This window comes from Dipodomys spectabilis, unplaced genomic scaffold (assembly GCF_019054845.1).
Source record: "Dipodomys spectabilis isolate Male_0828 unplaced genomic scaffold, ASM1905484v1 ptg000258l, whole genome shotgun sequence".
NCBI lineage: Eukaryota > Metazoa > Chordata > Mammalia > Rodentia > Heteromyidae > Dipodomys > Dipodomys spectabilis.
Window position 1 is genome coordinate 2631402 of NW_024870935.1, and position 12929 is coordinate 2644330.

Here is a 12929-nt window from a genome sequence, read left to right on the forward strand (position 1 = left end):
GAGAAGAGACAGGACACAAATGCAGAGACATGTGGCACTGAGTAATGGCGCCTGAGCTAGCTTGGGCCTAAATAGGGCTAGGTTAGGGGCAGTGTCACAGGGAGCTTGAGAGACTGGCAGGCTCAGGAACCTAGAGTCCAAGTCCCCGCCTCTGCCTCTAGCAATTCAGGCACCCGGTCCATTACCTGGGAAGTGGGACTTCCCAGTCTCCACCATGAAGAGAAGATGGCACTAGTTAAACCCAATACCCTATCGTCCACCATGTGGCCAAGATGGCGCCAGCCAGATCCAGTATCCCTACTTCAAAGTGAAGATTTTCATTACATGCCTGACTCATAGTTCTCTGGTTCCTAGGGGTCTCTTACTAAAATATAAAGCACCTAGTGCCAGGACCAGCCTCTAGGTTCCAGCATATACTCAGTGCTCACCACAATAACATATACAGCAGACAAGCAATAGTATCTGCGAGATGGAGAAATTAATTAGTTGTGACTCCTCCCCCATTGTTGAGGATGGGGATCAGAAATGAAGAGTGACTCATTGTTCACTTGGCCACATGCTGTCACATGATCTGTTCTGTCTTGCCTGTCTCCAGGTATCACCACAGTCCTGACGATGACCACTCTCAGCACCATCGCCCGGAAATCTCTCCCCAAGGTCTCCTACGTCACAGCCATGGACCTCTTTGTATCTGTTTGCTTTATCTTTGTCTTCTCTGCTTTGGTGGAGTATGGGACCCTGCATTATTTTGTGAGCAATCGGAAACCAAGCAAGGACAAGGACAAAAAGAAGAAAAATCCTGTATGTATCATTTCCCACTGGGAACACTGAAGTTTGTTTGTTTTTTAATGTATAAAGACCACAAGGTTTTTGCTTAGTTTGGTTTTGGTATCCTAGCTGAAGGTGAAGGCTCAGAATTTGGGCTTCAAGATAAAAACAGTTTGGTATGAGTTTGAGCCAGACCATAAAGATCCACTAAATGGTCATTAGTTCCTTGAGAGATTCCTGGGTTCTAAGTCAGAATCCTTATGCAAATACAACATCTTGCATCTTTATGTTATAGGTTAAAACTGATGTCGAGGAATATAGCCATGTGCTATCCGCTGTTGTTCTAAGTCTCACTGATTTTCATCTTTCTGCCCCAGTTACTATCAAGTTTTAAATTTTTTAGTGTTATAAATGAAAACTTTCATTTAAGTCATTCCACTGCTCAGCTGCAGGTGCTTAAAGTTCTGAGGATTATCACACTTTTCCAAATGATTTAGTGTGTTGTTGGGTGGGCATACACAGGTATATCATCACCTGATGACTTCTGTTGGATCCATATATAATATTATCTTTGTGTGTGTGTGTGTGTGTGTGTGTGTGTGTGTGTGTGTGTGTGTATACATGCATGCACGCTAGTAGCAGGGTTTAAATTAAGGGCTTCATGATCTTGCTCAAAATTCTCACCTACAGTTGGTACTCTACCACGTCAGTCACACCGCCAATCTTGCCTTTTGGCTGGTTAATTGGAGAGTGTCTTGAACTTTTCTGCTTAGGCTACCTTTGAACTGTGATCCTCACATCTTAGCCTCCTGTGTAGCTAAGATTATACATGCAAGTCACTAGTACCTGGCTCTTTTTCCTTTGAAAACAAATACTTTACTAAGTTCAGGTAAGTTACTAGTCTCCCCATGTCTTTCTCGTATAGAAAATTAATGTGTTATGGCAATGCTGGGAGAAATGAATCTGGTGAGGGAGGTAAACTCAAAGAGAGTCCTTGTCCTTTGTAGTTGATGATATGGTTTGGTAACAGTGATGGTTGATGGCTGGTGGTTGATTATCATAAATAAATTCATGATTTATACTAACAAGAATCTCTTTCAGCATCTGTGTGATTTGGACACAGGTAGGATGACTTTTGATTGCTCTGAGGTTTAATCAGAGAAGATCAGGCACAAAGATAAGTGCCCACAGTGATTGGCTTTTATTGTGGCTTTAAGGAAAACAGGTAACTACCCACAAGTCCACAGAGCAGACTCTGGCTTTTAGAGCCACAAATGAGAGTTAAGGTCCATTCCGGCAAGGGTAACGGCCCCGCCTCCCTGATTTCCAGCCTTTCCTGGCTTTGTGGTCTAAGAGTCACAAGGGCTATGACAGTGGCTACCTATGTGGCCCAGGGAAATCTAGCTGGTTCTAAGTTATATCCTGACACATCTCCCAGAAACTCCAGAAAAAGTCTGCAAATAGCACATTTACTGAAGCAAGTAAAGGATCCTGTTGATTACAAAAGGAAATGCTTCTTGTTTATTTCCTCCAGTATTTATGATGCCCTGTGCAACCTTTGCTCTCTCTGTTTTGCCTTTCTCTGCCTTTCCATTGTTTTCTTTTCCTTGTGCTGGGTGTTTTTGTTTGCTCCCTCTCCTCCTTCCATTTCATCCTCTCCTGAGAAGATGACCCCTGCTATTGTACCTGCCAGCTATAACAAGGGCATGAGGTTAGGCTGTCAGACCACTTTTGAAAAATCCTTTAGAAAAGAGTCCTTTGGTTATCAGCTATATCACGGCAGGGCAGAGAGGAACACAGTTGAATTCCTCAATCTAGAGTCATAGAAATAGCAGGGGGGGGGGGGGGGAATGAGAAGGGAGAGGAGAAAAGGAATCAAAGAAAATGAGAAAATAAAATTTCCAGAGCATTTCATACGTTTTCCCTTCAACCTGCTAATTTATCAAAACTGCTACAGTGTGGAAGGAGACGCTGATATTTCCTTTTCCTGTCTACCTGCCCTCTTCTCACGTGCCAAGTCTCAGCAGTGATGGTCTCCCTGATGACTGTTAGAAAATAAATTGACACTATTTCTATACAGGGAAAATAGACAACAGGAAGACTCACAATTGGACAACACTGGCTTTTGCAGTGAGATAAATGTGGACTCTTTTACTGAAGATTTAACTAAAATGCACCAGATTCTGTTGTAGCAATTGAGCATATACTTTATCCCAGTTCAGAACTCTCCTTCTGTGTTTATAATTTCAGTTCATTTTACTTGCTGTGTTTTCAAAATGTATTTTTAATTTATCTTATTTTGTTTCTCTTTCTTATTTTTTCCTACCCTTTCCTTCTTTTTTTTTTTTTTTTATTAAAAAACCCCCCAAACCTGCGATTCTCTTTTCTGTCTACAAACCCAAAGCTTCTCCGGATGTTTTCCTTCAAGGTATAATGTTCTTGGAATGAAAATCCACTGCATGCAATTGCTAAATTTAACTATTAACGCTTCACACTGTGTTTTTATTTAATTCATTTTTTTTGAGTAGAGATTTAAGCATTCTACTAGAGATAACATACTCAAGGTTGGGGAAAATTCTGTAGTTTCCAGAGTTGATGAAGTAACTATTCAGCATTTCACCACAGGCTTTAATCTTACTCAAAAGCTCACAATTGTAAGGCCTGTGAAATGTCACAGGTAATCAAGGCTCTTTTAAACATCAAAGCCAAAAATGACCTTCTCTCTTCAGAATGGGAGAAAATGGGATCCAATTTCACTTGTTTATACCTGAATTCTTTTAAAACAAAATTTAACTCTATAAACCCTAAAACCCAGGTTTTAAATTTTCTCCATAAAATTTATCTCTTTTGTCTAAGCGAAAATGTGAATCTCATAAGAACAATACTGTCTTTTAAAGACTTTAAATTAAAACACCTGTACTTTTCTTCTGATGTGCTCGCCAGGTTTGATGGTTCTATAAAATGTTAACATGAGATTTCTACTCAATTCTCATAGATTCAGATTTGTGTTTATGCTGAGTTACTTAAGTAACCCAGCAAAATCAACATTACATACACTCAAATTTTATTAGTAGTTTGGTAGCAAGATTAGATTTGCATGTAGTTAACTGGTATGAACTTACTAACTGGTATTAACTAATTAATAGTTTCTCCTCAAATGCTAAAACAATTAACATGTAGATTAATTCACACATATATGAATACTGCTGACTTCTTAATTTCAAATTGGTGAGTGCTACTAAATACTCTCTGAAAACATAAGGTATACTACCTTAGTGGTATAAAATCAGAAATCTTCTAAATTATGAATTTTAGCATTTTTCTATCAACATCATTTAATATATTTGCTCAGTGTAATGGGGTTTCCTATCTGCCCATAACTAAGCATGACAGAATTTGATTTCAAAATCAATGCATTTTTATTTCTCTGTATCACTCACAAGCAGTCTCATCAAATGGCTTCATGTAACCAATTTCACATCTAGTAATTAATAGAATACGATTCCATGTAGTTTGATTTGAATCTTTAAACTTTGCGTTTTTTTTTGGTGTTCTATATTCTTGCGTTAGCAATTAGCTTGACATTATTTTCAGCTGCACTGCTTAAGCTCAGTATTTGAAATCCGCAAATGTGCTACCTCTTTCTAAGTTAAATCTTCCCATCCTAGATCGCAATGCCATAGCAATTTTCTGAGTACTCATTTTCAGACTCATCATCCCATTGGTGGCATTGTGGAGAAAGCCTAAGGTTGCTCAAGCATCCCTAACTTGGAGCTCTCTCCTTCCCCACCTTTGTCCCAGGCTCCGACCATTGATATCCGCCCACGATCAGCAACCATTCAAATGAACAATGCCACACACCTACAAGAGAGGGATGAAGAATATGGGTATGAGTGTCTGGATGGCAAGGACTGTGCCAGTTTTTTCTGCTGCTTTGAAGACTGTCGAACCGGAGCCTGGAGACATGGGAGGATACATATCCGCATTGCCAAAATGGACTCCTATGCTAGAATCTTCTTTCCCACTGCCTTCTGCTTGTTCAATCTGGTGTACTGGGTCTCGTATCTTTACCTGTGAGGAGCTTTGGGTCTTTCTGATATGGGTCTTACTTGCTGAATCTCACGGAAAGGTGTCCTTTCTGAGTGTAGTTGGTAATGATCCGAGTTCATTTCTACGTCCTGATCTGGTAAACTGTATGACGTCATGTTGTTTGTGCCCAACTCTCCTTTGGTTAGTGTAATTTGAACTTCAATGGTGTGTCATGTTTCAAACCTGCAAGGCAAAAGTCAAATTAGAACAAGAACTCTGAAGCCAAGCAAGACAGTTATTTTTCAGCTACAACAACTGAAATTGTGAGAGCATGACTCTTTATAGAGGTGGTATCTTTACTTGGTTCATAATACAGTTCCACCCAAAAGGTCCCAAACCGTATCCTATGTTCGCTTGGGGTCAAGTTGTGGTAAACTCAAACAAAATAGAATACCTCCCTTATTTGTGAAGAATCACAACTCACTTTAAATATAAAAGCCTAGAGTAGAAATCTACTAAGCCTTTATCCCAAGACAAGAACAAAATTTCCTGCACATCACCTGTACAATGATGTAAATATTTCAATAATGTAGAATGCTTCCAGTTTAATGCATGCATCTCTTTAGAGCCAAAATAAATGGATTGAAGTTATCATCCTAAAGTATTGTCTTTTATTTTGTGTCTTTGGGCTATATAACAGAAAACATGAATGCAATTTTAAGGATTTGGGTTTGGAATTGGAGGGAGGAATTTTCACTGCCCTCCCCCTCATGCATGAAGACTTAGTTGATTTACTTGCTTTTGTATGACAGATGACACTACTTGAAGTAAAGTATAGGCTGAATAATGGACATTTGCTAACTCTTAAATATGCCCAGTTTTCTAAGTAGAGTATGAAGTAATTGTATGTGCTTGCTGCTATTTTTCCTTCCTTTTAGGATGGTAGTTCTTAACAGAACGAAACCTCCATCTTATTATCTGCTTCCAGTGATGGTGATTGCCTTGTAGGCAGAATCATTGCCATTTCTTTGGGTCTCTATACCTTGTGCCTGGCACATAGTCAGTGCTTAGAAAATATAGTCTGAGATAAATCACCTGCCCAAATCCCTGATGATGAATCTTCCTCTTATGACCTGGAAGTTGAGATTCATCTTTTTCACTCCGGCATTGTCAAGCGATGTTTGATCTTGTAGAAACAACCAAAGGATCCAGGGAACTCTGGCTATTATGTTCCTCTTTAAAAACATTGTTTTGGCAGTCTGTACTTCTTTTAAAATAGTATCCATGTCTCATGTTTGTGCACAAATGACTGCGTGGGCCTATACTTTATTACTTCTCCAGGTTTGGGTGTAAGTCTGCTTGGGAATTTATGACAGGGATGGACAAGACTTTCATATGTGACTGGAATTCAGAACGTAGTACTTTATTATACAGGAAAAACTTTACTGAATATTAAAATAAAAAGGGAGCAAACAAATGAATAGTTTATGCAGAGGTCAATGTGCCGGTGACTATAGCCTCGTAAGACTTTGTAGTAACCAAATATGATGGCCGCACAGTTCAAACATTATGGGGTGAGCTGTATCTTCCTTTGCTCATCCCAAATACACATATAGTTTTTAAACACACCCTCTTCCAGTTCTTCTTTAAGGCAATTATTTCATGGAGTCAGAATTTAACTATTGGTAGTATAACTCTATACATAATCTAAAAAGTATAGAAAAGAGAGAACAACTTGGGTAATATAAAATCATGTAAAGTGATATCAACTCATCTGGATGAATCTTGAAATACATTTAGTGACCAATTTTAATCTATCAATGCTTTAGTACTTAGCTTCCAACAAATGTAAATAGAACAACAATATTTTCTTGTTTTGAATTGTTGAGATATTTAATGTTTATTCTTTAGGAGAGTTGTTGGCAAATTTCAATGGCAAGAAACATGTTATCATTGTCAACTTGAAATGTGTTCTGTAATGGGGACACTAAACAAAGCTAGCTTTCCAATATGTGCATAATATGGGCAATATGAATATATTATATAGAATCTAATTCTTAATTGTCAGCTGCTCCTTGTTTATGTATTTGAAAACCTTTTCACAAAGGTAACTGCCTAAAGTGGACTTTTCCAATAAAAATGCTGAGTTCGGAGTCGCAGTGCCACCGCACTGGTCTAATTGGGTTATTTTTCCTAAACAGTTTGAGCTTCTTTCCTGTCTCCTTCCTCCAACCCCCTTTCCCTGAGCCTTGGGGAACTAAACCTTTTTCACACAGCATTCTCTCCACTTTTAAAGAACTAAGATGTGTGTTTAAGGCAGGAACGAAGAAGGAAGGCAGAAACATTGTTGAAGTTTATACTAAAACATCAAACTTTCTCTATCTCAACACATTAGAGATTTGGTTAAAAAACCAGACTGTTAGATGTAGACTGGGCATCAGTGCTAACACCTGTAACCCTAGCTACTCAGGAGGCTGAGCTCTGAGATCACAGTTCAAAGCCAGCCCAGACAGAAAAGTCCGAGAGACCCTTTTCTCCAATGAACCACCGGAGAACTGAGTGTGGGGCACTCTACCCAAAGTGGTAGAGTGCTAGCCTTGAGCATGAAAGCTCAGAGTCAGTGCCTAGGCCCTGAGTTCAAATCTTGTGAACTGACAAAAAGTAAATAAGGTAGACCATTGGCACATGAAGTTGGGATCACTGACCATGTACTACTGTACTTTTTTTTTTTTGTCTTTTGCCAAGTCAGTATTTAGCAGCCTCTTTTTACCAACTATGAATATTCATGTACCTCAAGTACTGACATTCAATGAATGGCAGAAAGCTCTCTCCCTCATTTCCAACATCTCCTATGCAATGTTGCTCCATATACCCCAAGTAGATTAGCTCTCCTAGAGAAGTCCGATAATAGTCATGGTGGTTCATCTTAAAGGAGCATTTGTCTTGCAATTCTTCTTTTAAAATATAAGTTGGAAATTCAAGTCCCTTGTTGGGGAAAAGACTTACATCGGTTGCTTTCAAGGCCCAGTTAACACCAAAGAATTACAGTGAAAAACATAAAAGCATCAGGACTGGATTAGTCTTGTTCCAGAGTCAGTGTCATATTTTCTTGAGCTTCTTTTAAACTCTCCAGAGCATAAATCAGTATCTTTCACAAGCGTAGCCGCCCTCGCCTTTCCCTGCCTGCGTGCTCTTGGCCCCTTGTGGCCTCCTGTATTCAGCTTAAACATCTATTTCTTACCTTCCAGACGTGTATTTTCAGTTCGATCTCATCTGCTGTCTGGCTCAATGCCCTATCTCTAGCTGAGTGCGCAGTCATTGCATGGCCTGTGTCCCACTTTTCTGGCTTCAGGGTTATGCTGACTACTCGCCGAAATGTAATAAAAAGTCAAAATAAAGTAAGCAAATGATGTGATCTTTGGGGATTCTAGCAAAGATGGCCATCTCTCTTCTTTGTCACTATGAATACTTGTTGAGGGCATAAGAGGGGCGTGTACAGAAGAACCATGGCTCTGTAGTATTTCCAGTGTCCCATGAATGGTCACAGGCCACACAGCTGGTGAAAAGTAAACTGAAAAGAGCTGGCCAATCACTACCATTTCCAGTGTACTTAACAGTGCTTCAGGATTTGGAAGTACAATTCTGGAGTGCTTTTTCTGTTTATTGTTTAGGGTCTTTCAGACTTGTAATTTTTATCTGCCTCAGTTTCCTTATCTGAAAAAATAGGGATAATACTGGCAGATATTGCATGCTTTTGTTTTAGGGAATAACTAGACACCACAAAATGATTACTTGTCATTTTCTTTAGCACAGATATGAAATTTCAGAAAAGAAAGAATTCAGGCCCATGTCAATGTGGCTTAAGAGTAATTATTGTCATTTATGAAGATTCCCTTTTCTCATTCAGAGTTGAGATAGAAAGGGTCCCTGGATCACGCACCAAGGCCCTATTATGGCAGGCCCTCTGTTCTCATGGGTAAATGAGGAGAGGAGACCCCTCCTTCTCTGGCAGGGCTTCAGTCTGCCTCTTCTGTGCTGTTAATTATGGTCCTGTGAGAGTGAGTACCATCTAACGTTCAGTTCTATTATGCAGTGCCTCATCTTCTCACAGCTGCTTTGTATCACTGTTCTAGTTCTTCCAGCATCTTCTATAACAATGTGCCCTACTCGTAGAGTTTTTTTCCTCTGCTTAACAGACTTTACAGTCTAATTAAATAGTCTACCCAATCCATGAAGTCTTTCCAGCTTTAATAAAGCAAAATACAGTATTTTCCTTTTCTCTCTTTCCATGTTTGGTGTGATTTTAGAGTAGTCTAGTCCTGCTGTTTACCTCACCTAAGTACTTAGGATTGGATCCACCCAATCCTCTTAGCAAACAAATTTAAATGAGTAATGCTGTGACAAGAATATGATATAAATAATTCACTAGCCATCTGCATCTTAAATCAGGCATTTTATCTTCTTGTCTATTCCCCCAAATACATTTGGCTTATAGCTTTTTGTTACTTGTATGTTTTATGGCTCTAGAATGAAGTCTTTTATCGAAGAAATTTTGATTAAACACCTATAAAGTTAACTCAATGGAAGAGCTCTCAGTAAACACAGAACCACAGGCCTCTGGGAAGGCAGTAGGAAGATAAGGAAGAGAGAAATTTTAGGAATTCTTTGCCTTGAAATGTCCATAATATGTTAGAGACAAAGAGCAACACAAGAAACTATAACAGAGCTGCACACCGTGGAGGTAGAGGAAGCCAGTACGTGACCTGGGAGGAGGGAGTTTCACACCCAACGCAAGTGCCCTTCCGCATGGGAGGAGGCCTATCACGGCCAGAAATTTCACACACGACACAAGTGCCCTGCCTCATGTGAGGGGAGCCTATCACGGCCAGAAAGCTTCCTTTCTGGTAATAATGGGAATTTGTGGAAAATCTGCAAAATGTGAAAAGTACAAAACTTCCTCATTCACTAGATAATGACGCATACACATGAGTATACATAACATTTGTTGGATATCATTATTAGTATTATATAGTTTTACCATAATTAGTCTACCTACTTTCTTACTTTGGAAAACTGAATATTTCTTCCTTTTGTTTTGTAAATCACGCTACAGTAAATCTGTTTGCCAGGCACCGTGTGTATGTTCGACAGGTCTTCATCCATAGCATATGTCTCTACACATCGGCTTTGTTTATAATCACTTTTGTGGTCCTGGCAGGAAAAGGATGGATGTGTTCCAAAGCATCATCAAAGGGTAAGCAAGCAGAGGAGGACTCACAAAGCTGCAGAACACACCAGTGAAAGAATGGTGTGATACCATGGGTCTGCCGACTGTGGGAAAGTATGATCACCTGAATTAATTTCCTACTGCGACTGTTTCAAATGACCATGAACACAATGTCTCAGACCAACACAGTAATAACTCTGAAGCCTAGAAGTTTTGTTGAGAAAGTCAAGGTACAAGAACAGCATTCCCTCTAGGGGCTCCACCTTGTTTCTTCCCTGTTCTAGAAGTCTCTTTTCCTTGGTTAGAAGCCCTCTTCCAATTCCAACAACTGCATCCACCATGTTTCCTTCACTGTGTTTCTTTCTGGGATTTCCTACTCTCTGCTTATAGGGATCCTTATAATTTTTTTGAGCCCACACAGATAATCCGGGATAAATTTATTTAAACGTTCTTGTGCACATTTGCCAAGTTACTTTTATCACATAAATTATCCTATATTCCATCTGCATGTTTAGAAAGTACACACTTGTGAAAGGTCATTAATGTTGCCGACCTCACCACCCTAAGTCATGAAAGCACAAGAGAAAAAATTAGTCGTGGGACCTGTGAACGGAGTGGAAACAGAAGCTACCCAAGAGAAGCTTCGACTTTAGATAAATACAACTATTTTCAAAGAATTGCCAGTCTGGGAGGAAGCACAGGAAGAAGTACATAGGATTCCCTCCTCTCTTCTCTATGACAGGCCCAATTGGCCAGGCCAGATGGAAATGAGAGGACATGGGAGCCCAGAAGGTCATGCTGTGGGCAAGAGAGTGGAGAACAGGCACAGGCAGATGGCAGTGCCCCAGAAACCTCTCCAAATAGGAATTACATGCAGCACAAAAGGAATCACTTTATTTGCACTCCGGCCATAGAAAGGTCTCATAGCTTTATAAAGATAATGGAAGAAGTATGGCTTTTCAGTTGTGTTTTTATTATGTGTGAGGGAAGGTAGTCCTTACAAAATGTTCGATAAGAATATGAGAGACTCAGGCTGGGAAGGTGGCTCAGTGGTAGAATGCTTGCCTAGCACGCATGAAGCTCTGGGTTCAATTCCGCAGAACCACATAAGCAGAAAAAGGCAGAAGTGGTGCTGTGGCTCAAGTGGTAGAGTGCTAGCCTTGAGCAAAAAGCAGCTCAGGGACAGTGGCCAGACCCTGAGTTCAAGCCCCAGGACTGGCAAAAAAGAAAGAATCTAAGAGACTCATGTATTTTATTCTGGGTAATCTATTTGATGTGAAAATGTTTCTGGTTGGTTTCATCATTGTCAGGCTAAGTCCTTCATTAGTGTGTTCTAGGAGTTCATGTGGGTCAGGAGGAATGGGTCTCTGGTTAGTCCCACGGCAAAAGTGCCAAGTGGGTCGGTGATCTGCCGGCCAAAGCAGCCTCAAGCTTTTCCACAGAGTGGGACTTCTGACGCCGTCCACGTCATCATTGCTGCAGAGCTAGAAAGAGACGGGGGCCTCTGAGTCACTGGGAGCCCCCGGCGAAGAGTCTATCCTGGGTTCAAGGCTAAAAATAGAAAGGCGTCAGTCTATTTCTGTAAACACAATGACTACAAGGACAATCAGAATGTAACTGGCACAACCTACAGTGCCAATGGCTGAACCATCTCTGTCTGTGTCTTCCATTAATGTTTCCAGACCAAGACTGATTGTGAGCAACCATAACCCAGGTAGACGCCTGTGGTACACACCCCATGCACACCCTGGAATTTGCAAAACATGCATGTGATGCTTTCCTATAAAGGTACAAGGGGGACAGGGTTACAGATTTCCCTCTGAATCCTGACTGCCTAGCTCAGTGTTTCACCTAGAACAGGCATGTGAGGGACAAATTTTCCAAAATAAAACCTTTAAAGCTGATGCCTTTGTACTGTTATTTGTGAAAATTTAATTATAAATTTACACACACACACACACACACACACACTGAAATCCCAGACCAGCCTGGGTAGAAATGTCCATTAACTCTCATCTCAACAGAAGCAGCTGGGTGTTGTGGCAAGCGACTCTTCTCCTAGCTACAGCAGAAATCATAAAACAGGAGGATCATAATCCAGACATGGGCCTCGGCAATCAGTGAGACTCATCCCAAAATAACTTGTGTGGACGGGGGCTGGCTCAGTAATAGAACACCTGCCTAGTAAGACAGAAACCATGAGTTCAAATCCCAGTACTGGAACCAAATGAAACAAAACAAAAAACAGTTGTCTATGACCAGCATTTGCTATTTTCTTTACTCATAGTTTTGGAACCCGTAAGCCTGACTCCCAGTGCCCAGTGCCCGTGCCCACGGCCCTCTGGTGATGTTTCAATGCTAGCTGCTTTTTTTTTTTCTTTTGGTCAGTGCTGGGACCTGAACTCTGGGCCTGGGCGCCGTCCCTCAGCTCTTCAGCTCAAGGCTAGCGCTCTACCACTTGAGCCACAGCACCACTTTTCCGGCTTTTTCTGCTTATGTGGTGCTGAGGAATTGAATCCAGGGCCTCAACATGCAAGGCAAGCGCTCTACCACTGAGCCACCTTCCCAGCCCTGCTAGCCGATTTTAAATAAAGCTCGGACAGAAAGTTCTCCAAGGAGAATCACCAGTCCTCTGCCATCCATCTGAGCACTAGCTATGGAAAAGCACCCATGTCCAAAGCAAAGCTTAAGCAGCCTTTTTTTAGATTGTACAGGTGATGTACGGAGGGGTTACAGTTACATAAGCTATGTAATGAACAGTGTCACCCCTCTCTCCTTTCCTCCCAGTGTTTTCCCTCCTGATTAAGTAACTTCTCTGAGAATGTCAACATGAGTCTCTGGAACTAACAGCGGAGGAAAAAAATCTACTTTTTTAAAAATCTATTTTATTGTAAAGATGATGTGC

At 40.6% G+C, this 12929-nt stretch overlaps 1 protein-coding gene across 4 annotated transcripts in view; it reads left to right on the top strand.

The window, feature by feature from the left end:
- Gabrg2 (gamma-aminobutyric acid type A receptor subunit gamma2) overlaps positions 1-4912 on the top strand; it is a 70939-nt gene extending 66027 nt beyond the window's left edge. For 2 of the 4 annotated variants that reach the window (XM_042699565.1, XM_042699566.1), the window contains 3 exons: positions 596-801; positions 3173-3196; positions 4570-4845. In XM_042699565.1, coding sequence (XP_042555499.1) covers positions 596-801; positions 3173-3196; positions 4570-4845 — 506 coding nt within the window. Of the gene's footprint in view, positions 1-595; positions 802-3172; positions 3197-4569 lie in introns of all 4 variants that reach the window. The other 2 variants (XM_042699564.1, XM_042699567.1) reach the window with 2 other exon arrangements.
- The last annotated feature ends 8017 nt before the right edge of the window (positions 4913-12929 follow it).